Below are 27,347 nucleotides of genomic sequence, written 5' to 3' on the forward strand. Positions count from 1 at the left end.
AAATATTTTCTTTCAGCATTTATCAAACAAAGAATTGAAGAAAGAGACATGGTAAATGTTAGAAGAGAGACTTGGCATATAAATAATACCAGTATTCAAAAGACCACTTTATACTCCAATCCTTCAATATTTTAATTAAACCTTATTCAAAAAATACATATCACTGGAAATACTGTATCATTAAATTAAAAACCATCCACTATTTAAACTTTAACATTGTAACAGTGATAGTGCTCAGAAAATGGCTACCAAGTAGCTCTTCGTGCGTGCTTTCAAATCAATGTGAAACAGCACCTATTTTCCATATGAGATGTTGGTTGGTGAATTTTGAGTTGTATTAGGTTGCTTGAGATTGATTCTTGGTATAGGAAAAGTGATTGTATTGCTATTATTGTCAGGCTGGTATTTTATTTTGATTTTATGCTGAATATGATGTATATTGCTGTTGGGGTTTTTTTGTAAGATGTCTGTGAAGTATTATTATGTGTGTGCTGTTGTACTCTGCCTTGAAAAAGGCGGATTATAAACAAACCATATACATTTCATGGTTCACTAGCGGGAATTCCTTTCTCTTCTTGACAACCTTCAGAAGCCGCCAACTCGGAATCAATTCTTTATTGGTTCTCTCAAAAACCACATGACATTGTCTCGAATTCTCATTCGACCTTCATAAGCAGGAGCCAGTCTCATGACAGTTCATTTCATAAATTAGTCCTTTCTATTTCTTTATTCAGTTGTATTAATCTTTGTTCACACTTTAGCAACTTAATGCTGATATCACCTATTCTGGGGCTCTTTAACTGGGTGATTACTACAAACTGAAGATCCTTTAAAAGATGTTGAGCTGATATTCAATGCTCTACCGGGGATGTTTCACGTTTCTGCAAATGAATATTTCTTAAATGTTCTCCTATTCTAACCTTTACACTCCTTTGTGTGTCTCCTTTATAATGTAAATTACAGGGACATTTGATGCAATATACTAAGCACATAAGCATTGCCTCTGCTGAGTCAGACCAAAGGTCCATCACGCCCAGCAGTCCGCTCCCGCAGTGGCCCCCCAGGTCAATGACCTGTAGTGATCTATTACTCTACTACTCTGTACTGTATAGTAACCCTCTAATTGTACCCCTGGATCCCCTTTTCCTTCATGAACTCGTCCAATCCCCTTTTGAACCCCAAAGTCATACTCTGCTCTACCACCTCCTCTGGAAGCGCATTCTAGGTGTCCACCACCCTCTGCGTGAAGAAGAACTTCCTAGCATTTGTTCTGAACCTATCTCCCTTCAATTTTTTTGAGTGCCCTCTAGTTTTTGTTGCCCTCGCCAGTCTGAAGAATCTGTCCCTCTCTACCTTCGCTATACCCTTCATGATCTTATGAGTTTCTATCATATCCCCTCTAAGTCTCCGCTTTTCCAGGGAGAAGAGCCCCAGCTTCTCCAGCCTCTCAGCATATGAGAGGTTTTCCATGCCCTTTATCATTTTTGTCGCTCTCCTCTGGACCCTCTCAAGAATCGCCATATCCTTCTTAAGGTACGGCAACCAGTACTGAACACAGTACTCCAGATGCGGTCGCACCATCGCAATGAAATGCAGTTTCTATTATACCTCAATTGATACACAGCAATAAACACAACAGAATCAATTACAGCCTCTGCTGAAACCTCCTGTAACTGGGAATGCACTAATTGATCAGCTAAATTCCTCCCCCTCTTATAAGCAAAACGGGGCTTTTGTTGAAAGATCATATGATATCCTAATATAGACCAATGTTGCAATATTGCCCTACATACAAATTGAGTTATTGGAGAAAATGGTAACACATAAGTAAGATCCCGAGACTTCTGCCTATCCTTAGGGAACATTAACCACGCCCTTTGAATATTATAACCTCATTTATACGCCCTCTGTACTACCTTCTTTGGATAACCCCTCTCATAAAACTTTTGCTTCATTTGTTGAGCCTGAATTTTAAATTCCTCTCTGGAGGAACACAACCTTCTTTTCTTATCCATAAGAACAGATCCATGGGCAGTGGCGTAGCAAGGATGAGAGGCACCTGGGCAGTGGCACCCCTCTCCTGCTCTCTTCTCTGTCCCCCCACCTCCAAACTGTCGTGCCAGCTCTTCCTCTGATGTCACTTCTGAGGTGTGGGTCCAGGAAGTGAGATCAGAGGAAGAGCTGGCGTAATACACACCAGGAACGTTTCAAAGATATGGGGGAAGGGAAAAGGCGTGCACATGAAGGAGTGGGAGGGGGCAGAGAGCAGGATGGGTGCCTGTTATCTTACCAAGATAGCGCCTGGGGCGGACCGCTTTGCCCTACCTTAGTATGCCACTGTCCTTGAGGATATTTGCTTTCATAGTATATGGGTGACTACTTTCTCTCACTTCTCTGTGTCCTATTCAGGTCGTTTTTCAGCACTCATTGTGTGTCCCTTAGTTCCTTTCTTGACCATACACAGTTTCAGTCCCCCTGTTTTTGTCCTTTTTCACTTAGACCTAGGTGCTCACTTCTTGGTGTCCTATTCAGGTCATTTTTCAGCACTAATTGTGTGCACTGTAGGGAAGGAGCAGAGAACAGGGACTGACCAGCTGACAGTGTCAGCAAAAGGGAAGAGGCTGCCGCCGGCGGGGATAGCCCTTCCCTGGGAGAGCAGGAGAGTTGGTGCCCGAAAAAAAACTAAAAACCAGTAAAAAACAAAACAAAACACACGGTGGCCCTTTGGTCAAAGACCAGCGCCTTACCCTACCAGCGTACATCCTTGTTCAGTAGGACCTTGTCTAACTTCGTCTTGAATCCCTGGAGGATGTTTTCCCCTATAACAGACTCTGGAAGAGCGTTCCAGTTTTCTACCACTCTCTGGGTGAAGAACTTCCTTACGTTTGTACGAAATCTATCCCCTTTCAATTTTAGAGAGTGCCCTCTCGTTCTACCTACCTTGGAGAGGGTGAACAACCTGTCCTTATCTACTAAGTCTATCCCCTTCAGTACCTTGAATGTTTCGATCATGTCCCCTCTCAATCTCCTCTGATCGAGGGAGAAGAAGCCCAGTTTCTCTAATCTTTCGCTGTATGGCAACTCCTCTAACCCCTTAACCATCTTAGTCGCTCTTCTCTGGACACTTTCGAGTAGTACCGTGTCCTTCTTCATATACGGCAACCAGTGCTGAATGCAGTACTCCAGGTGAGGGCGCATCATGGCCCAATACAACGGCATGATAACCTTCTCCAATCTGTTCGTGATCACCTTCTTTATCATTCCTAGCATTCTGTTCGCCCTTTTCGCCGCCACCGCACATTGCACGGATGACTTCATCGACTTGTCGATCAGAACTCCCAAGTCCCTTTCCTGGGAGGTCTCTCCAAGTATCGCCCCGGACATTCTGTATTCGTGCATGAGATTTTTGTTACCAACATGCATCACTTTACACTTATCCACGTTGAACCTCATCTGTCTTATCTTTATCAGCTTCTACATATTCCTCCCCTTCCCCTTGGAGCCTCACAGTGCCACTTTTGTATGTACTCCTTTTACTAACATATTTTAGAAATGTCTTGTCTCCCCATTATACTATGTTGGCTATTGTTATTTCATTTGCATCTTAGCTTTCTTGACCAGTATAAGAACATAAGAATAGTCTTACTGGGTCAGACCAAAGATCCATCAAGTCAAGTATTTTTCTCAAGGTGGCCAATCCAGGTCACTATTACCTGGTCAAAACCCAAGGAGTAACAACATTCCATGCTACCAATTCAGGGCAAGCAGCGGCTTCCCCTATGTCTTTCTCAATAACAGACTATGGACATTTCCTCCAGGAAACTGTCCAAACCCTTCTTAAAACCAGCTACACTATCCACTCTTACCACTACCTCTGGCAACATGTTCCAGAGCTTAGCTATTCTCTGAGTGAAAAAATATTTCCTCCTATTGGTTTTAAAAATATTTCCCTGTAACGTCATCGATTGTCCCCTAGTGTTTGTAATTTTTGATGAAGTGAAAAGTCGATCCACTTGTACTTGTTCTACTCTACTCAGTTTACCAACTTCTCTTAACTTTTCCAGATATTTTTGCCTGTCTTCCTCTTTCTGTTATTTTTCCTTGCTGGCTCTGCATGATCACCCCTTCTGCAGCTCATCTTTTCACAGCTAACTTCTCATGGACCAAACTTATGGGACTGAATTTAGAGCAATGATTAAGATGGAGCTTTCAATCTTATCAATATTGAAAGAATAGTGAATGATGACCTGCACCTGAATGTAATAGAACGAATTCTCTATACTTTGATACAAATCTTGATTTCTTATCGTATCGCTCTTTACAATGCTAACTATATTTTCATTTTTTAAAGGACCTGCAAAAATGGGCGGATGACAGTCAGACTCATGGATTTGTTCTGGTCTCTTTTGGTGCTGGAGTAAAATACTTGTCAGAAGACATAGGGAACAAACTAGCTGGTGCTCTGGCAAAACTTCCTCAACAGGTATTGTGGAGGTATGTCTGAACAGTTTGTTGTTCCAAACTTCCTCTGAAATCTTAAACACTAAACACTGAGGGGCAAATTCTATAAACGGCATCCCAGTTGTAGGCAGTGGTAGGCATCCTACCACTGTCTAACCAGCCAATTGGGATGCACGCTTTCTTTTAAAAAAAACAAAACCCAAAACAGAGACTGGACGCCTACACTGTAGGCGTGTGTCACAGGTGCAGGGAGATATCTAAGGATGCTTATGCTTGCCCAAGGCTGGGTATGGTGGAAGTGGTCTTGGGTGAGCTTAAGTGGCCCTAGGCATCTCCCTAGGGCCACGATAGGCACCTGAAATATAGGCCAATAAATGCTGGCCTACATTTCAAATAGACATGGCCACTAAGCTGATCGCGGCAAGGAAATCTCCCTGCCATGATCATCTGAGCAGCCGCGGCAGGGAACCTCTGAACACCCCATGCAAGTCGGCCGGCAGGAGGGATGCCCACTCCCCGCCGACACCCCGAACCCCTGACACTGTCTGTGGCAGGAAGAATGCCCACTCCCTCCTGCCGGCAGGTCCACCTCTTTCAAAATGGTGGGCCTTCCCCCTTCTCGGTGCATTCTGGGATGCACCAGGGAGGGACCTAAGGCTCTGATTGTCCCAGATGCCTAAGGTCCCTCCCATGGGAGGGGCCATAGGTATATGGCAAATCGGAATTTAGGCCACTCTCAGCGCATCACAGGATGCAATGGGAAGGAGGCTAAAACTCTGGTTGGCACAGATGCCTATGTCCCCTCCTAATAGCAAGGGATCAGGCACAATTCTCCAACCAGCGCAAGTGACATGGACTCTGTTTAGAGAATTAATGAGGTTAAGGAATTCTTTATAGGATGTCGATATGTGATTCTGAACAGCCGCTTAGGCAGCGGCTGACACCGGCGTCCTATACAGAATTTTCCTCTAATTAAATTTGTTTATATGGTACTAATGTTTAACACTCAGAAACAGGTTTTTCATTATATACCAGTAGAAAGCTTGTTGCATTGCAATGGGTAGATAATGCCACCTGAATCGCAAGATATTTTAGAATGATTTCATTATTTTTATTGTAAAATCTTCGCTTATTGTACATTTGATAAACCACCTTTGTCAACTGGTCCAGGTAGACTATAAAATAGATAAATAAATAGATAGATAAATAATTAAGAGTTCCTTTTATTAAACAGCGGTCAAGGTTTCTACCTTGGGCTGGCAATATAAATGCTCTGATGCTGCAAGGAATTCTATGAGCATCGGAGTGGCCTCAGTAGAAACCTCCTCTGCCATTTAACAAAACCCAGAATTTATTTACTTCAATTGATAGTTCCAGTGTCGGTAGAATGATGCGGGTAGAATCAGGTAGAGAATGACACGGTGGCTGTTACCCGCAGCTAGCCTGCCGAAACGGGGGAGAGAAAAGCGGTGGTCGCCGTGGGTACAGGGAGAAGGCCATTCACCACCCCATGGAGCGGTGAATGGCCTTATCTCCGCAGTGAAGGGAGGGAATGCTCGCGCTACCTCCCTCCATACTGATAGCCGCTGAGGCCGCCCAAGTATTTCCCTCCCTCCATATCGCTATCATCTGAGCCTGATCGTCGCCGCTGCTGCCTGATCATCTCCCTCCCTGCTCTTTACCTTCTTGGCAGGCAATTTCTAAATGTATTTCCTACCAGCAGCTGGAGCGTGCGACTGCCGTAAAGGTCATCTCTGATGCAACCGGAAGTTGCATCAGAGACGACCTTTCCTGCAGCCACACATGATTGCAATGCTCCAGCTGCTGGTAGGAAACACATTTAGAAATTGCCTGCCACAAAGGTAAGGAGCAGGGAGGGAGAAAGGGAATAAAGGTGGGGTGGAAGAAAACCAGACGCTGAAAGGACCTAGGGAAGGTGGGGTGGGGAGGAACAGACGCTGAAGGGAACTGGGGAAGGTGGGGTGGGGAGGAACAGACATTGAAGGGAACTGGTAAAGGTGGGTTAGAGAGGAACAGACGCTGAAGGGAACTGGGGAAGGTGGGGTGGAGAGGAACAGATGCTGAAGTGAACTGGGGAGGGTGGGCTAGAGAGGAACAGATGCTGAAGGGAACTGGGGAAGGTGGGATGGAGAGGATCAGACGCTGAAGGGAACTGGTAAAGGTGGGGTGGAGAGGAACAGACGCTGAAGGGAACTGGGGAAGGTGGGGTGGAGAGGAACAGACACTGAAGGGAACTGGGGAAGGTGGGGTGGAGAAGAACAGATGCTGAAGGGATATGGGGAAGGTGGGGTGGAGAGGAACAGATGCTGAAGGGAACTGGGGGGGGGTGGAGAGGAACAGATGCTGAAGGGAACTGGGGAGGGTGGGCTAGAGAGGAACAGATGCTGAAGGGACCTGGGGAAGGTGGGGTGGAGAGGAACAGATGCTGAAGGGAACTGGGGAAGGTGGGCTATAGAGGAACAGATGCTGAAGGGAACTGGGGAAGGTGGGCTATAGAGGAGCAGATGCTGAAGGGAACTGGGGAAGGTGGGATAGAGAGGAACAGACGCTGAAGGGAACTGGGGAAGGTGGGGTGGAGAGGAACAGACGCTGAAGGGAACTGGGGAAGGTGGGGTGGAGAGGAACAGACGCTGAAGGGAACTGGGGAAGGTGGGGTGGAGAGGAACAGACGCTGAAGGGAACTGGAGAGGGTGGGCTAGAGAGGAACAGATGCTGAAGGGATCTGGGAAAGGTGGGCTGGAGAGGAACAGACGCTGACGGGAACTGGGTAAGGTGGGCTAGAGAGGAACAGATGCTGAAGGGATCTGGGAAAGGTGGGCTGGAGAGGAACAGACGCTGAAGGGAACTGGGGAAGGTGGGGTGGAAAGGATCAGACACTGAAGGGAACTGGGGAAGGTGGGGTGGAGAGGAACAGATGGTGTAGGGAATTAGGAAAGGTGGGCTAGAGAGGAACAGACGCTGAAGGGAACTGGGGAAGGTGTGGTGGAGAAGAACAGATGCTGAAGGGAACTGGGTAAAGTGGGGTGGAGAAGAACAGATGCTGAAGGGAACTGGGGAAGGTGGGCTAGAGAGGAACTGATGCTGAAGGGAACTGGGAAAGGAGGGCTAGAGGAACAGATGCTGAAGGGACCTGGGGAAGGTGGGGTGGAGAGGAACAGACGCTGAAGGGAATTGGGAAAGGTGGGCTGGAGAGGACAGACGCTGAAGGGAATGGGGAAGGTGGGGTGGAAAGGAACAGATTCTGAAGGGATCTTGGAAGGGTGGGCTAGAGAGGAACTGATGGTGAAGGGAATTAGGAAAGATGGGCTAGAGAGGAACAGATGCTGAAGGGATCTGGGGAAGGTGGGGTGGAGAGGAACAGACGCTGAAGGGAACTGGGAAAGGTGGGGTGGAGAGGACAGATGCTGAAGGGAACTGGGGAGGGTGGGCTAGAGAGGAACTGATGGTGAAGGGAATTAGGAAAGATGGGCTAGAGAGGAACAGATGCTGAAGGGATCTGGGGAAGGTGGGGTGGAGAGGAACAGACGCTGAAGGGAACTGGGAAAGGTGGGGTGGAGAGGACAGATGCTGAAGGGAACTGGGGAGGGTGGGCTAGAGAGGAACTGATGGTGAAGGGAATTAGGAAAGGTGGGCTAGAGAGGAACAGACGTTGAAGGGAACTGGGGAAGGTGGGCTAAAGAGGAACAGATGCTGAAGGGAACTGGGAAAGGTGGGCTAGAGAGGATCAGACGTTGAAGGGAAATGGGAAAGGTGGGCTAGAGAGGAACAAATGCTGAAGGGACCTGGGGAAGATGGGCTAGAGAGGAACAGATGCTGAAGGGACCTGGGGAAGGTGGGATAGAGAGGAACAGATGCTGAAGAGACCTGGGGAAGGTGGGCTAGAGAGGAACAGACGCTGAAGGGAGCTGGGGAAGGTGGGGTGGAGAGGAACAGACGCTGAAGGGACCTGGGGAAGGTGGGGTCGGGAGGAACAGACGCTGAAGGAAAATAGGGAAGGTGAGTTAGAGAGGAACAGACGCTGAAGAGTCCTGGGGAAGGTGGGGTAGAGAAGAACAGAATCTGAAGGGAAATGGGGAAGGTGGGGTGGAGAGGAACAGACGCTGAAGGGACCTGGGGAAGGTGGGGTCAGGAGGACAGACGCTGAAGGGAAATAAGGATGGTGAACTAGAGAGGAACAGACGCTGAAGGGACCTAGGGAAGGTGGGGTAGAAAGGAACAGACGCTGAAGGGAAATGGGGAAGAGAGAGATTCCAGACTATGGGGGGGGGGAGCAGAGGGAAGAAGATGGGTGCCAGGCCAATTTGGGGGTGGGGGGGGTGAAGGGAGAGGCATAGTAACAGAGCAAATGTAAGACACAGAGAAAAGACAGACAGTGGATGGAAGGAATTGAATGAGAAGATGAGGAAAGCAGAAAACACACAACAAAGGTATAAAAAAAATTTCTATATATTTATTTCCATTTTTTTTTTTTAATTTGCTTTAGGATAAAGTATATTAATTGTGTTGATAAAAATTTATAAACAAAGCCCTGCCAGCTGAACATCTCTTTCTGTGGTTCAGCAGCCAGAACTTTGTTTTATAAGGAAGGAATAAGCTAAACATTGCAGTACTGAGGCTTGTATGGATGCTGTGGGGTGTGGACAATGGTTGCAGGGACAGTGGTCACAGGGACGGGGTGGTCACAGGGACATGGTCACGAGGATGGGGACAAATTTTTTCCCCGTGTCATTCTCTAGAATCAGGGAAACGTACAAAGTGAGGAACTCTTTTAAGCCTCAAAATATGAATGATGTCCGATTACCTCAATTAGATTGTATTGTTGAATTAGAAATGCAACAAGTTTGGCTGTTTTCATTAAAGGAATGATTAGATGAGGCAGGATCTATGAAAATGAGAACATGACATGAGTATGCCCTCCTGGATCAGATTAATGGTCCATTTAGCTTTCCAGCAGTGGCTAATCCAGGTCAGAGAGTGGTAGAAAGCTGGAACCCTCTTCCGGAGGCTGTTATAGGGGGAAACACCCTCCAGGGACTCAAGACAAAGTTAGACAAGTTTGTAGGTCTAGTCTCAGTTAGGGTGCTGGTCTTAGACCAGAGGGCCGCCGCGTGATGGACCACTGGTCTGACCCAGCAGCAGCAATTCTTATGTTCTTATGTTAGCAATACCTGGCAATTTCCCAAAAGAGTAAAATAGATTTTAAGATTACATGGCACAAATGCACAGGAGGTGAATCTCTTTCAGTTGATAGGAAGCTCTGTAACAAGGGGGCATAGAATAAAGGTGAAAGGAGACAGACTCAGAAGTAATCTGAGGATATACTTATTTATGGAAAGGGTGGTAAATTTACGGAATGGCCTCCTGGAGATGAAAACTGTATCTGAATTTAAGAAGGCTTGAAATAAGTCCATAGGATATTTACAATAGTGAACGGGAGATGGGCATACTGGATAGGCCATATATCCCCTGATATTCAGCAGGCAATGTTTTTGTAAGTGCTGATAATTGCAGGCTTGCTTATGCTCCAATATTCAGTCCCTGGCCATGTCTGAGCACCAACATTAAATACTGGGACACAATTCCAGATGGCCTGGGTGCTGGAGCTTTTGCAGGCCTTGCCAATATTCAGCCAGGGCTGCATAAGTACAGTGAGTTGCCATGAAAGTTGAGGCAGCCATTTTAATTATTTATTGGAAAGGGGTAGGAGTGAAGGGGCCATGCTCCTGCCCCCAACGACCCTCTCACTAGATCACCAGGTAGGTGTGGGGGAGCCTACCTACTTTTGGGGAATGGGGGAGGGGAAGAGATCAAGGCACCAGCTGGAGAGAGGGATGAGGGACAATGTTTGGGGGGGTGTCAGTTGGAAGGAAGATTGAGGCTTGCTGAGAGGGTCTTTTTCTTTTTTAAACTACCATGTACCCCATTTTAAAGTGTACATCACTTAGAAGTATTATAAGCGATATAATCAAATTTTAAATAAACCTGAAATAAACCTGATTTCAATTTTCTATTAATAAATAATTATCAACCCAGCTACAATAATACTTTATTTAAAAATAAAAATAAATAAATAAAACAAATAGAATTTTTTTTTCTACCTTTGTTGTCTGGTTTCTGCTTTTCTCATCTTCTCATCATTCTATTCCTTCTATCCACTGTCTGCCCTCTTCCATATGGCATCTGCTCTCTTTCTATGCCTCTTCCAAAAACTATGGCCCAAATTCTGTAACCTCAACCTGTAACCTATTTCGGAGGCGTCCAACTAGATAGGCGCCTATCTAAATTGAACAAGCAGCTCAATTAAGCTTCTTAATCAGCACTGATTGAAACATAGGCGCCTATCAAGAAAGCACAATTTTGTAAAAAGGCGCCTCTAAACATTTAGGCGGCCTTCAAAAAAATAGGCACTATGCATGTTAGGTGTGGGCGTGGCTACGTTAGGCACCTTCTTACAGAATCACTGCTCTTAAGTGTGCTTAAGCGCTCACATAAGCACCTAACTTTTAGTTGTGCCTAGAGCTGGCCTATTTAATGAACGCCTCCAAAATAGGTGCTGCTCAGCATGATTCACTAAACAGCACCCAATTGTGCTTGAATCGCGCTGAACGGTGCCTCTATCGGCGCCTAACTTTTGGCCGCTTCTTATAGAATTTGCCCCTATCTGCCTCTCCCTTCCATCTCTCCCTCCCTCCCTCCCTCCCTCCCTCCCAAGTCCCAGCCAATTTTAGCATCTCTATCTTTCTCCCCCTTTCCTCCCGTCAGATCGGGTATCTGTCTCCTTCCTCCTTTCCTCTTCCCAGGTCTGGTATCTGTCTCCTCCCCTTTCCCACTGCTCTGGCATTTCTCTGTGCTCTCCCTTCCTCCTGTTCTTCCCTGATCTTACTTCTCAATTTATTTTCTGCCTTTGTCTAAATTATTTCTTACTATTCAGTCCTCAATTTCCCTCTTTCATTGTGTCTACCTAAAGCTTGCCACCTCTTTCTTTCACCCCTTTTTCTCTACGGGTCCCACAGCAACAAGAGGGCAACCGCTCAAACTCAAGGGTGGGAGATTTCATGGTGACATCAGGAAATACTTCTTCACCCAAAGAGTGGTTGATCGATGGCATGGTCTTCCACGTCAGGTAATTGAGGCCAGTAACCCACTCGACTTCAAGGGACGATGGGATAAACATGTAGGTTCGCTCCGGGAAAATGCTTAAAAAGAGGGTTCTTGTTGAGGAAGGGTTCTTGGAGTGGGTTCGCTCCGGGAAATTCTTAGAGGGAGGGTTCTTCGAGTGGGCAGGCTTGTTGGGCCGACAGCCCTTTTCTGCCATCAAACTCTATGTTTCTATGATCGGGATCAGATTGCTACAGGCATTAGTGAATAGTGCAGGAGAGAAATCTGGTCGCAAAGGGGACACAAACTGATCGGTACACGATTGGTTTGCTTTGTGAATCTAGCCCTTTCTCTTTCCAAAAATAAGTTTAGCCGCTGTATTCTGAATCAACTGGAGTCAATCTAAACTACCTGTTTAATACCCTAATAGTTAGAGTTACAATAGTCCACCTGAGCAAGCACAGTAGACTGTACCAATAGTGAGTAATGCTCCTGATAGAATAGTGACCTAATTTTTCTTAGCACACGCAGACTGAAAAAACATTTCTTTGCCAAAGAATTTATCTGGTCACTAAAAATAGAAACTATTGTATGTCTTTCAGTTTATAATTTGTAAACTGTTTGAAACAATGGTGAATAAGGTGAGTGGAGAAGAAAAGAGGGAGAATTTCCAGTACCACTTTGACAATGGTTTCTGATTAACCCTAACTATCTGTGTTAGACCATGCACCTGGGCTTACTGTATATCTTGAGCACAGACATTAATACCTCTTTGCACCTCTTAGCTGTACCAAAGTCCTTTGTTACCTTTAAGCACTAATGTAATTTAGGCTGTCTGGGGCAATCTAAGACTGTTTGCACTGACATGCCCTAAGGTCAGATATGAATATAATCTCCCATAGGCCTTTGCTGACATTGGTAAGGCCAGCAAGTTAAGGCTGGGCTGACACCCTCCTTCCATCCAGTATGTGTTCTCTTTCTCCACTTCCATTCAGCATCTGCTCTCCCCTCTCAACTGACATCCATCTGCCCTCTTCTCTGTCTCCCTTCTTCCCACCTCCATCATCTGCCTCCTTCTCTCCTTCTTTTCCTGCACCCCTATTCTATCGCGTTATCCTGCCCCCTCACCTCCTCACTGCTGCTGCTGCTTTCCCTCATGCTCCTGACACTGATGGCACAAGTTCTCCCAACTTCCATCATCTGTCCCCTTCTCCCCACTTCCATCATCTGCCCTTCCCCCTTTTTTCTCTCTCTCCCGCTCTGAGCCTCCACCCCAGGCCCATCTCCCTCCCTTCCCCTCACCACTTAACTTATTCTTTCTTTCAGGAATATATATATTTTTTCAAACAGTGACGACGGGCCCTGGCATCAACAGCAAGATTGGGCCTTCCTCCTGGCATAGACAGCAAGATTGGCAATTGTAAGCAGTGCTCAGCCCAAAGCTTCCCTCTGATGCGAACCGCCCAGGTGGAAACAGGAAGCTGCGTGAGAAGGAAGCTTTGGGCTGAGCACTGCTTGCTGTTGCCGATCTTGCTGTCGATGCCGGTGTCCGTCGTCGCCGGTGTCCGTTGTCACCGTTTGAAAAAAAAAAAATTGGAAAGGTGACAGTGAGTGGGCCCCCTCACAATTTTGACTCTAGGCACATGCCTACTGGGCCTATCCTTTAATCCAGCCCTGGATCCATCCCAGGATATTGAGGGAGCTTTGAAATGTTCTGGTGGATCCTCTTAAAGATTTGTTCAATAAATCTTTAGAGATGAGAGAGGTTCCTCAGGACTGGAGAACAGCAGATGTGGCCCCTCTTCACAAACGTGGTTGCAGAGATGAAGCAGGAAATTACAGACTGGTAAGCCTCACTTCGGTTATTGGAAAAATAATGGAAATGTTGCTGAAGGAAAGGGTGGTGAAATTTTTAAAATCTAGTGGATTACAAGATCCGAGGCAACTTGGATTTACTAAAGGTAAATCGTGCCAAACGAATCTGATTGAATTTTTTTGAGTGGGTAACCAGAGAATTGGATCAAAGACGTGTGCTAGATGTAATTTACTTAGATTTCAGCAAAGCCTTTGACACGGTTCCTCATAGGAGGCTCTTAAACAAACTATATGGGCTGAAGTTAGGGCTCAAAGTGGTGAACTGGATTAGAAGCTGGTTGACGAACAGAAACCAGAAGGTGATGGTTAATGCAATTTGCTCAGGGGAGAGAAAGGTGACTAGTGGAGTGCCTCAGGGATTGGCGCTGTGACCAATTTTGTTTAATATGTTTGAGTGACATTGTTGAAGGGTTAGAAGGTAAGGTTAGCTTTTTTGCGGATGATACCAAGATTTGTAATGGAGTGGACACTCCAGAAGGAATGGAAAACATGAAAAAGGATCTGCAAAAGTTAGAATGATCTAATGTCTGGCAACTATAATTCAATGCAAAGAAGTGCAGAGTGATGCATTTGGGTGGTAGAAATCTGAGGGAACCGCACGCACTGGGAGGTGAGAGGCTGTTTACTCAGACTACATGGCTACCTCAATGACAAGGGTCCCTACAAGGAAGCCTTTTTTCACCCTAGACACTGTTTCAGGTGACAGTCGTGGGTCAACTTGCAGTATAACGAACAGCTTGAAAGATGACAGTCACACCTTGGACTTTGTTCTCAATTAAACTATTCAGCATTTGATCAGTTAGGGTGAATTGTATAAAGATAGGACTGACGTTTATACAATCTTATTTAGGCAGTTCACATGGCTTGCTAAGAGCTGTTGACCTGCTGATTCTGCCCCCTGAACGGGTTGCCAACTGGACATTTTCAGTGGCGCTAACTTGTTAAGTGCTGCTGAAAATGAGAGGTTAGCCCTGAAGAAGTGATTAAATAAACCTGTCATCAATCACTTGTGTTTCTCAAGGAGTTACTGCTCAATCTTTTTCTAGCAGCTTTAGTCACATTAATCCAGTGTTCTGGTTATAGTCCATATTGTTATGCTGGTGATATGCAGATTGTTTGTACCCAAACTTCTGGCATCATTAACTCCTCACCACTCAGTTCTTGTTTAGACAAAGTTTCTTTTTGGCTAGAAAATCATAAACTTTTCCTTAACGTTTCAAAAAGTGAACCTATTTATTCCCCTAATCTCCACTATTTTCTACCACCTCCACCTATTATTAATGGACAAACCGTACCATATTCAGATAAACTGAGGATTCTTGAGCAGAAGCTAACCTGGGCAAGTCACGTAATCCCCCATTGCCATAGGTACATTAGACAGAGTGTTGTGTGAGTCTGCCAGGGCAGATAGGGGCAAATGCTTGAGTGCCTGAATGTAAACTTATAAGTGGTTAACAAGACTAATAATGTTATAATGTCCCTATATCGCTGCATGGTGTGACCTCATCTGGGGTATTGCATTCAATTGTGGTCTCCTTATCTCAAGAAAGATAAAGTGGCACTAGAAAAGGTTCAAAGAAGAGTGACCAAGATGATAAAGGGGATGGAACTGATTAAAAAGGTTAGAGCTCTTCAGCTTGGAAAAGAGATGGCTGAGGGGAGATATGATTTAAGTCTACAAAATCCTGAGTGGAGTAGAACGGGTATAAGTGGATCGATTTTTCACTCCATCAAAAATTACAAAGACTAGGGGACACTCGATGAAATTGCAGGGATATACTTTTAAAACTAATAGGAGAAAATATTTGTTTCATTCAGAGAATAGATAAGCTCTGGAATGCGTTGGAGGTAAAAGTGGATAGCGTAGCTGGTTTTAAGAAAGGTTTGGATAAATTCCTGGAGGAAAAGTCCATAGTCTGTTAAGACATGGGGGAAGCCTCTGCTTGCCCTAGATCAGTAGCATGGAATGTTGCTACTCTAGGGTTTTGGCCAGGTACTAGTGACCTGGATTGACCACCATGAAAACGGGCTACTGGGCTTGATGGGACCTCTGGTCTGACCCAGTAAGGCTATTCTTATGTTCTTAATAATAATAATCATAAATTCCATATAGATAAAGTACTATGTTCCTCTTTTTCTGCTCTTCACTGCATTCATTTGCGAGGAGAAGGCAGAGGGTGAAGAGAGGGAGATCGCGGCGGCGAGAGTTATCTCTGCCCACCGCGTCAGCATCAGCGACATCGGCCGGGCTCCCCCTTAACAGGGGGCGAGCCAACGGCGCGGAGAGCGCCTTTGCGAAGGGCCTTGAGAAGGACCGGGTCGCTAAATCCAGAAACCCCAAGCAGGACAGCAAGGTAAGTAAGTAGCAAGAGCGGAAGGAAGCATACTCATACAAGCAAGTATAGGCAAAGGGGCAGCAAGCACAGAGGACAAGGAACAAGTAGGAGGACCACACCCACACACGAACAAAGGGAAGCGGCAGGTAAGGAGGGCATAGAAGATAAGCGGCAGGGACAGAAGATAAGGAAGGGGTAGGCCTAGGAGGCAGCACACGAGCATACCTCTACAGAATTCCTTCGCTCAACTAGTGCACTGTGATACTCAAGAAAACAGAAGGGAGGTGGGACTGGAACCAATGAAGGTAACTCAAGAGAGCAAGCACACCCTAAGCACAAATAAAAAGGTCAAAAACAGAAAACTATTACTGTTGGGGGATTCCATCATCAGAGGCATTAACCTTGGAACACAAGGCGAGGAGACCAAAATAGTGAAATGTCTTCCAGGATCCTCAGCTACCAGGAGTTCCAGGCAAATACAGACTATAATTAAGGAAGAAACTAAGGATTTTAACACTGATGTTGTTATCCATCTGGGAACAAATGACCTGGCCAACAACTCCACACTTGCAGCACAGAAAGCTTTTCGGGAGCTTGGTGAGGGCGTGAAACCTTTTGTAAAGACTTTAGCTTTTTCTGAAATACTGCCTGCATATGGAAAAGGAGAGCAAAGAGTGAAAAACACAGAGGACTTTAATAGATGGCTCAGAGCCTGGTGTCATCAAGAAGGCTTCAGGTACATAGGAGGATGGGGAAATACATGGAAGGACAAGAAGCTATATTGCACTGATTGGCTACATATTACTACAGCAGGAAAAAGAAACCTTGCAGAGAAATTTAGACAATATTTTTCTAGGCATTTAAACTAGAAGGTGGGGGTGGTGTATGTACGAAGGACAATTATAGAGACCACCCCCGGCAAAAGAAAAGATGTGATAGTAGTAAAGACTGTATCATAAGCAATATCAGCAACTCATTTCTTAGTATTGCAACGGAAAGTGAAACGAAACAAAAATCCATACGAAAAAGGAGATTATCGCTGAAAAATAGCTGGAAAGCGATGAACACAAATGCTCGCAGTCTAAGCAACAAAGTTCATGATCTGCAAGCCCTGATGTTAGAGGCAGCTCTAGATATTGTCACTATCACAGAGACATGGTTCAGTGGATCACAAGGATGGGATGCAAACATACTGGGATATAATCTTTTTAGGAAGGATAATAATAATAATAATTTATTCTTGTATACCGCCACACCCCAAAAAGTTCTAGGCGGTTCACATCCATTAATTAAGATCCGTGCTGACACACGGATTTACAATATTTTGAACAGAGTTACAGCAGTAAAGAAAGGGAGCGTGGGAGCAATATACAGAGTTTTATCAAAAGTACAAGCAGCAATAAAGGGAGGGAAGGAAGGTAAAGGAAAGATAGGAGAGAGATCAAGTAAGGGGAGGGGGTAGCAAAGGGGGCCGGGAGAGAGTGGGGAAGGGGGTAGGTGCAGGTGGAAAGGGGTTAAAGGGCCTATTCTCGGAAAAGGTGCGTTTTGAGTAATTTTCTGAAGCTGAGGTAGGTGGGGGCCTCGAGTACCATTTGTGCTAGCCAGGGATTCAGTTTAGCCGCCTGGTAAGCAAACTGAATCCCTGGCTAGCACAAATGGTACTCGAGGCCCCCACCTACCTCAGCTTCAGAAAATTACTCAAAACGCACCTTTTCCGAGAATAGGACAGAGATGGTCAAAAAGGTGGAGGAGTAGCTCTCTATGTAAAGATCAATATCCAAGCGACCGAAATGCAAGGGACCTGGGGAGAGGAAGAAGCGATATGGATTGCTCTGAAAAGAGAAGATGGAACTTCTATCTATGTGGGTGTAGTCTACAGACCTCCGACTCAATTGCAGCAAATTGATAAGGATCTGATTGTGGATATCCAAAAGTTTGGAAGGAAAGAGGAGGTTCTGCTGTTGGGACATTTCAACCTGCCGGATGCAGACTGGAATGTTCCATCTGCAGAATCGGAAAGAAGTAGGGAGATTGTGGATGCCTTTCAAGAGGCTCTGCTCAGACAAATGGTGACGGAACCCACAAGGGAAAAAGCGATATTGGATCTGGTCCTCACAAATGGAGAGAGTATCTCTAATGTTCGAGTGGGTGCTCACCTGGGTAGTAGCGATCATCAAACGGTTTGGTTTGATATAACGGCTAAAGTGGAGAGCGGCCGCACGATACTTAAAGTCCTAGATTTCAAACGTACGGACTTTAATGCTATGGGATAGTACCTGAAGAAAGAGCTGTTAGGATGGGAGGACATAAAAGAAGTGGAAAGACAGTGGTCTAAGCTGAAAGGAGTGATAAAAATGGCTATGGACCTTTATGTGAAGAAAATCAATAAAAACAAGAGAAAAAGGAAGCCGATATGGTTCTCCAACCTAGTGGCTGAGAAAATAAAGGTGAAAGAGTTGACGTTTGTGAAATATAAAAAAAACCAAGAAGAGGAGAGTAGAAAGGACTACAGGGTGAAACTGAAAGAAGCCAAGAGAGAGATATGTCTGGCGAAAGCACAGGCGGAAGAACAAATGGCTAAAAATGTAAAAAAGGGAGACAAAAATTTTTTCAGAAATATTAGTGAAAGGAGGAAGATGAAAAATGGAATTGCTAGGCTAAAAGATGCTGGGAACCAATATGTGGAAAGTGATGAGGAGAAAGCGAATGTGCTAAACAAATACTTCTGTTCTGTGTTCACAGAAGAAAATCCTGGAGAAGGACCGAGATTGTCCGGCAAAGTTACACGAGAAAATGGAATAGATTCTGCGCCGTTCACGGAGGAGGGTGTTTATGAGCAACTTGAAAAACTGAAGGTGGACAAAGCGATGGGACCAGACGGATCCATCCCAGGATACTAAGGGAGCTCAGAGAGGTTCTGGCGAGTCCTATTAAAGACTTGTTCAACAAATCTCTGGAGACGGGAGTGATTCCTGGGGATTGGAGGAGAGCGGATGTGGTCCCTATTCATAAAAGTGGTCACAGGGATGAAGCAGGAGACTACAGGCCGGTGAGCCTCACTTCAGTTGTTGGAAAAATAATGGAAGTTTTGCTGAAAGAAAGGATAGTGTACTTCCTTGAATCTAATGGGTTACAGGATCCAAGGCAACATGGCTTTACAAAAGGTAAATCGTGCCAAACAAACCTGATTGAATTTTTTGATTGACCAGAGAGCTGGATCGAGGACATATGCTAGATGTAATTTACTTGGATTTCAGCAAAGCCTTTGATACAGTTTCTCATAGGAGGCTGTTGAACAAACTTGAAGGGCTGAAGTTAGGACCCAAAGTGGTGAACTGGGTCAGAAACTGGCTGTCGGACAGACGTCAGAGGGTGGTGGTTAATGGAAGTCGCTCGAAGGAAGGAAAGGTGAGTAGAGGAGTCCCTTAGGGATCAGTGCTGGGGCCAATCCTGTTCAATATGTTTGTGAGTGACATTGCTGAAAAAGTGACATTGAAGGAAAAGTGTGCCTTTTTGCAGATGATACCAAGATTTGCAACAGAGTAGACACCGAAGAGGAAGTGGAAAAGATGAAAAAGGATCTGCAAAAGTTAGAGGAATGGACTAATGCCAGGCAACTAAAATTCAATGCAAAGAAATGCAGAGTAATGCATTTGGGGATTAATAATAGGAAGGAACCGTATATGCTGGGAGGAGAGAAGCTGATATGCACGGACGGGGAGAGGGACCTTGGGGTGATAGTGTCGGAAGATCTAAAGGTGAAAAAACAGTGTGACAAAGCAGTGGCTGCTGCCAGAAGGATGCTGGGCTGTATAAAGAGAGGCGTAGTCAGTAGAAGGAAGAAGGTGTTGATGTCCCTGTACAGGTCATTGGTAAGGCCTCACTTGGAGTATTGTGTTCAATTTTGGAGACCGTATCTGGCGAAGGACGTAAGAAGACTTGAGGCGGTCCAGAGGAGGGCGACAAAAATGATAGGAGGCTTGCGCCAGAAGACGTATGAGGAGAGACTGGAAGCCCTGAACATGTATACCCTAGAGGAAAGGAGAGACAGGGGAGATATGATTCAGACGTTCAAATACTTGAATGGTATTAACGTAGAACAAAATCTTTTTCAGAGAAAGGAAGATGGTAAAACCAGAGGACATAATTTAAGTTTGAGGGGTGGTAGATTCAAGAGCAATGTTAGGAAATTCTACTTTACGGAGAGGGTGGTGGATGCTTGGAGTGCGCTCCAGCGAGAGGTGGTGGAGAGTAAAACTGTGACTGAGTTCAAAGAAGCGTGGGATGAACACAAAGGGTCTAGAATAAGATTAAATATTGAACTAAGGCCAGTACTGGGCAGACTTCCACGGTCTGTGTCTGTATATGGCCGTTTGGTGGAGGATGGGCTGGGGAGAGCTTCAATGGCTGGGAGGGTGTAGATGGGCTGGAGTAAGTCTTAACAGAGATTTCGGCAGTTGGAACCCAAGCACAGTACAGGGTAAAGCTTTGGATTCTTGCCCAGAAATAGCTAAGAAGAAAAAATTAAAAAATTTAAATTGAATCAGGTTGGGCAGACTGGATGGACCATTTGGGTCTTTATCTGCCGTCATCTACTATGTTACTATGTTACTATATACAATCGGAAGGGCAGCAGCAGGCACAGAAAATAAGCAAGAACAGGAGGGAGACTCAAGAGAGAGCACAAAGCAAGAAGGCACACACTAAAAGGTAAGGAAGAGCCAGGCACAGGAGAGAGCACACCAGTAAGGGAGCCAGGACTCCTAGAAGGCAGACAAGTTTGGCAGCAGAAGGAACCCGGAGGTTGTGCTTCCCAGTGTACTGCACGGCCTGCCACATGTACAACTACCTCCCCTCCGGGTGGCAGTCGTATGTGTGCGGACGATGTCAGGAACTGAGGAGCTTGAGGAGCGAAGTCAGTCGACTGAAGCACAGGATCCAGGAGCTGGAGGGACTCTACATCTCAGAAGACCCATTCCAGACAGCCGAAGACCCTTCACGAGAGAGGCGCATCGAGGAACAAGTCAGGGAGCTAGAGAAGTTCATCGAAGGTGCCTACAGGAGGATGGAGGAGCAAGAACACGAGCAACTCAAGATCGAAGAAGACGAACAGGACAGAGGACAAGAACCATTTGACGCCACAGTAGAAGGTATCCTTAGAGAACTCTCGCAGAAAGAAGAGGCAAGATTTCACCAGGGCCTAGAGGGAGAAGAAAAGAAGAGCACCAGGGACACGGACCTGCGCCAGCAGCGGAGACTGAAAAAGGGGAAATCTGCAATCCTGGTGGGAGACTCTATCCTAAGGCAGGTAGAGAGTCACATAGCGGGAGGGAGAGAGGATCGGCTAGTGACCTGTCTCCCAGGAGCAAGAACGAAGGACATCGTCGACAGAATTGAAAGAATCCTGGAGGGAGCTGAGACAGAAGAGACAGCAGTGATAGTCCACGTCGGGACCAACGATGTCGCCAGGAGAGACTACAACCAAAATGCACTTACTGAACAGTTCAAGATCTTAGGAAGGAAACTGAAGATGAGGACCCAGAGGATAGCCTTCTCAGAGATCCTGCCAGTACCGAGGGCAGAAGCAATGAGGCAGACGGAACTACAATCAATAAATGTGTGGATGAGGAGATCGTGTGAGGAAGAGGGCTTTCTCTTCGTGAGGAACTGAACAACATTCTGGGGCAAGAACAAGCTCTTCAAGAGAGATGGACTACATCTGAGCACGGCGGGGACTATACAACTAGCAAATAACGTCAGAAGAGCAATTGAGCAAGCTTTAAACTAAGTAGAAGGGGAAAGCCGACAGTCGACCTGGTGTCGACGTTTCGGAAGACAGTATCCCAAGAAGATCATGAATGGCAAAAAGGCTGGGAAGATGCAAATGGCAAACAACAGGAGCTAAAAGAACAAGGAAGCCGGACAAAGCGAGAGGAGGATAGGAGGAGTGCACTACAAGGGGAAGTCAACATAGAACAGGATGAAGGGAAGGAACAAGAGGGGGTCAATAGGAATATGCCACAAGGGGAAGACAAAAGAGACCAAAATCAGGAGTCAGTAAGTCAGGAAGGGGACGGAAAGAAAAACAAAGCACAAGAGAAAATAACAAGGAAGAGTAAATAACAGGACTTGAATTGCATGTATACAAATGCAAGGAGCCTAAAAAACAAAATGGGGGAATTAGAAGTCATGGCCAATAATGAGAGGCTAGACATCATAGGGATCACAGAAACATGGTGGAACGAGGAAAACAATTGAGACATAGTTCTGCCAGGGTTCAATCTCTACCGAAGAGACAGGACATATCAGAAAGGAGGAGGAATCGCACTATACATCAGGGACACCATTAAATCAACCAGTGTGGACGCGGCAGCAACAAATGACCAACTGGAATCCCTATGAGTTAAAATACCAGGAAGGAATGGAACCGAGATAAAGATGGGACTGTACTACCATCTACCTGGGCAATCTGAAGCAAATGATACCGTAATGGAAGCTGAATTGAGGCGGGAATGCAAGAACACTAACACTATAGTTATGGGAGACTTCAACTATCCCGGGATAGACTGGAGTTTTAGAATTTCAAAATGCACAAAGGAAACGGAGTTCCTGGAGGCTGTACGAGACTGCTTCATGGAACAACATGTCAAGGAACCAACGAGAGGGTCAGCTATTCTGGATCTAATCCTCAACGGGCTGAAAGGACCCACAAAGGGAGTGGAAATAGGGTTACCAAAGGGAAAGAGAACCATTGCAACAATGTTTAACTTCAAGAAAGGGAACTATGACGACATGAGCCAAATGGTGAGAAAAAAACTCAAAAACAGCTCCAAGAAAGCGCAGACTGTGGAGCAAGCCTGGCCCTTATTCAAAGACACGGTAAACGAGGTGCAAAACCTGTATATACCCAGATTTAGAAAAGGATGCAAAAAGAATCAAGCAAAACACCCAGCATGGATAACAATAGAAGTAAAGAAAGTGATAAGAGACAAGAAAAGGTCGTTTCGGATGTGGAAAAAGGATCAAACTGAACATAGTAACATAGGAACATAGTAGATGACGGCAGATAAAGACCCGAATGGTCCATCCAGTCTGCCCAACCTGATTCAATTTAAATTTTTTAATTTTTTCTTCTTAGCTATTTCTGGGCAAGAATCCAAAGCTTTACCCTGTACTGTGCTTGAGTTCCAACTGCTGAAATCTCTGTTAAGACTTACTCCAGCCCATCTACACCCTCCCAGCCATTGAAGCCCTCCCCAGCCCATCCTCCACCAAACGGCCATATACAGACACAGACCGTGCAAGTCTGCCCAGTACAAAATAGGAAAGAGCACAAGAAGCAACAAAAAGAGTGTCACCAAGTGGTCAGAATAGCAAAGAAAGAATACGAGGAGAGACTAGCTAAAGAAGCACGAAATTTTAAACCATTCTTCCGATATGTGAAAGGAAAGCAGCCAGCGAGGGACGAGGTGGGACCTCTGGATGAGGGCAACAGGAAGAGAGTGGTGAAGGAGGAAAAAAAGGTGGCTGACAGACTAAACACGTTCTTCTCGTTCGTCTTTACAAGAGAAGACGCATCCAACGTGCCAGAACCGGAAAAAATCTTCAGGGGAGTTCGAGGGAAAACTATCATGCATGGAGATAAGCCTCGAAGATGTACTCAAGCAGATAGATAGACTAAAAGCTGACAAATCTCCAGGCCCGGACGGAATCCACTCAAGAACACTGAAAGAGCTCAGAGACGAAACAGCGGAGTTACTGCAGCAGATTTGCAACCTAACGTTGAAAACAGGGGTAATCCCAGAGGACTGGAGGATAGCAAATGTTACACCTATCTTCAAAAAGGGATCAAGGGGTGACCCAGGAAACTACAGACCGTTAAGCTTAACCTCAGTTCCGGGAAAGATGGCCGAATCCTTGATCAAGGAAAGTATCAATGAGCATCTAGAAAATAATAATCTGATGAGAACAACCCAGCAAAGGAAGATCATGCCAAACTAACCTACTGCATTTCTTCGAGGGGATAAGCGAGCAATTGGACAAGGGTGACCCCATAGACATCGTATATCTCGATTTCCAAAAAGCCTTTGACAAGGTACCCCACGAGCGCCTACTGAGGAAACTGTGGAGCCATGGGGTGGTAGGGGATGTGCACAGATGGATCAGAAATTGGCTGGCGGATAGGAAACAGAGGGTGGGAGTAAAGGGACACTACTCAGACTGGAAAGGGGTCACAAGTGGGGTCCCACAGGGGTCAGTGTTGGTTCCACTGCTGTTCAATATATTCATAAACGACCTGGAAACAGAAACAAAGTGCGAAGTTATAAAATTCGCAGATGACACAAAACTCTCTAGTAGAGTCAGAACTGTTGAGGATTGCAAAGAATTACAAGGAGACCTGAACAGACTGAGTGAGTGGGCAAAGAGATGGCAGATGAGCTTCAGTGTAGAAAAATGTAAGGTCTTGCATGTGGGGAAGGGGAACCCAATGTACAATGGGAGGGAGGATACTGGGGGAAGGCAGCCTTGAAAAAGACTTGGGGGTAGTGGTGGATAGAACAATGAAGCCAGCGGTGCAATATGCAGCAGCCTCAAAGAAAGCAAACAGAATGTTGGGCATAATCAAAATGGTATCACTACCAGAACGAAGGAGGTTATTCTACCATTGTATCGAGCGATGGTTCGCCCACATCTGGAGTACTGTATCCGGTACTGGTCACCGTATCTTAAGAAGGATATGGCGATTCTCGAGAGGGTCCAGAGAAGAGCGACAAGGATGATAAAAGCATGGAAAACCTTTCGTATGCTGAAAGGTTGGAGAAGCTGGGGCTCTTTACCCTGGAGACGCGGAGACTTAGAGGGGACATGATAGAGACTTATAAAATCATGAAAGGCATAGAGAAGGTGGAGAAGAACAGATTCTTCAAGCTAACTGGGCCAACAAAAACAAGAGGGCATTCAGAAAAATTGAAAAGAGACAGATTCAAAACGAACGCTAGGAAGTTCTTCTTCACTCAGAGGGTGGTGGACACCTGGAATGCGCTCCCAGAGGAGGTGATAGGGCAGAGTACAATATTGGGCTTCAAAAAAGGATTGGATGACTTCCTGAATGAGAAGGGGATTGAAGGGTATAGGTACAGGTACTAAATGAATAGGGAACAAATAATTTAGGTAAGGACCAATTACAGGTCACGAATCAGGGGGGGGGCCGCCGCGGGAGCAGACTACTGGGCACGATGGACCCCTGGTCTGCCCCGGCAGAGGCAATACTTATGTAATTCTTATCTACCCTTTCCTTGCATTCACCTCTTACTGCTTTCACTGGGATTACTGCAACTCACTCTTTGCTGGTCTTCTTCTTTCCTCGCTCAAGTGCCTACACCTAATACAATCAACTGCAATAAAATTTCATCATGGAGCCCATAAGTTCAGCCATGTCATAGTGCTACTTAAGAAAGAACATTGGCTGCTTGTTTCTGCCTGAATTCAGTTTAAACTAGCTCACCAGAGACATTTCAAAACTTCTAATTCCATGTACCCCGTCCTGTACTTTATGGTCTTCTCAACATTAGATTTTACGGTTCCCTTCTCCTTTCGGCATCACCTGCTCCTAATTTATGGAACACCTTGCCTGTCAACATCAAGTCAGAATCCTCTCTTCCCTCATTTAAATCTCTCAAAATCTGATTATTTCTTCCTAACTTTTCATTTCTTTTTCGACATTTATTTCCCTTTATTGTCTCTTTCTCCACTTTGTGGGATTTTATTTTGTAAACCAATTTGATGCAATAGTGTCAGCAGCGGTATAGCAAATGTCTGTAAATAAATAAAAACAAAGAACTCCCCCTTTTGGTTTCATTCTCTCCTCTTTTTCTAATAATTCATAAGATTCTGCTGCACACGGAGCAGATTTCAACGTATTGTCCTTGATGAAACCTAACTCCTTTTCCTCAGTGGTCACTCCTACCATCATGTAGCTATAATTTGGGTTATACTTCCCAAATGTTATCTGCTATTGAATGCCTCATCTTCCATCCTTTCAAGATCCTCCTGTAATTTCTCGCAGTCCTCATGCAATATTGAATAGCATACATTGCATTACACTCTATTGAGAACAGTTGGAGCAGAGGAAAAAAAAATTTGAGAAAGCCGGAAAGGAAATGGCAGAAAAATGTTTCTTGCACGATAAGAGCATAAGAATAGCCATACTGGGTCATACAATGGTCACAAGTGCAGGGCAGAAACCCAAATAGGGCAGAACCTTCCATGCTACTGATCCAGGGCAAGCAGTGGCTTTCTCTGTCTTCCTCAGACATGACAAGATATTAGGAGTTAGTAATTAAAGCTTAGAAACATTATTTTAAGAACAAAATGATGTCAATATACCAAAGTTTTGTGTTTTGTTGTGAGGAAATTGGCCTCTTCTATAATTGATTGTTATCAAATGATTTATCTTGACGGAATTTTGGTGATACATTTCAGAGCATGATTGAAAAAGTATGTGATTTTTTTTTTCTGTATCTAATCCAGTGGTTCCCAACCCTGTCCTGGAGGAACACCAGGCCAATTGGGTTTTCAGGCTAGCCCTAATGAATATGCATGAAGCAAATTTGCATGCCTATCACTTCCATCATATGCAAATCTCTCTCATGCATATTCATTAGGGCTAGCCTGAAAACCCGATTGGCCTGGTGTTCCTCCAGGACAGGGTTGGGAATCACTGATCTAATAAACAGATTGAGGACATGCGAGTACCAACTGGCGAGGGCTGGGATGCTTTTACAGAGATTACTATGGCTCAAGTGGAAAAATGATAGTGGCTTTGAATGATTCATTGTCACCTTTGAACATGTGTTCTACTAGGGAGTTGAAGATTCTGCAACAGCCGATACTATTACAGTTAATGATTACATGAAGAATCAGAAACTCATTAAATTAGGGACCAATGTCTTCTTTACTTTTTTTGTCTACAATGATTGAGAATCTAGTCTTGTATCGATTAAAAAAATTATGTTGAGCAACATGAGATAGTAAACTATTATTAATTTGGATTTAGGGAAAGCATGGCATGGAAACTTTGCTGGCAGCATTGATACAGTATGGAAGGGGTTTGATGCTGGAGTTTTTTCTGCTGCCAGGATGCCTTTGCAACAGTTCATCAATGAAGTAGTTGTATAATTAGGGTTCTAGTAGCATTTTTCAAGAAGCAGCATGTTTTGTTATGTTCAGTTTTAAATCTTGCCAAATCAGAGTTCCAGGGGGGTTACAAGTGACATATCACGACATAGAATTTAGGAGGCTGTTGAACAAACTTGAAGGGCTGAAGTAAGGACACAAAGTGGTGAACTGGGTTAGAAACTGGCTGTCGGACAGACGCCAGAGGGTGGTGGTTAATGGAAGTCGCTTGGAGGAAGGAAAGGTGAGTAGTGGAGTCCCTCAGGGTTCGGTGCTGGGGCCAATCCTGTTCAATATGTTTGTGAGTGACATTGCTGAAGAATTAGAAGGAAAAGTGTGCCTTTTTGCAGATGATAGCAAGATTTGTAGCAGAGTAGACAC

The 27,347-nt window shown here is 45.1% G+C and overlaps 1 protein-coding gene across 6 annotated transcripts in view; it reads left to right on the forward strand.

Moving 5' to 3' along the window:
• Positions 1–27,347, forward strand: part of UGT8 (UDP glycosyltransferase 8) — a 160,046-nt gene that overhangs the window by 72,322 nt on the left and 60,377 nt on the right. For all 6 annotated transcript variants that reach the window (XM_033937786.1, XM_033937804.1, XM_033937796.1 and 3 more), the window contains exon 3: positions 4,352–4,494. In XM_033937786.1, coding sequence (XP_033793677.1) covers positions 4,352–4,494 — 143 coding nt within the window. The remainder of the gene's footprint in view (positions 1–4,351; positions 4,495–27,347) is intronic.

The sequence above is a fragment of the Geotrypetes seraphini genome, chromosome 1 (assembly GCF_902459505.1).
Source record: "Geotrypetes seraphini chromosome 1, aGeoSer1.1, whole genome shotgun sequence".
Taxonomy (NCBI): Eukaryota; Metazoa; Chordata; class Amphibia; order Gymnophiona; family Dermophiidae; genus Geotrypetes; species Geotrypetes seraphini.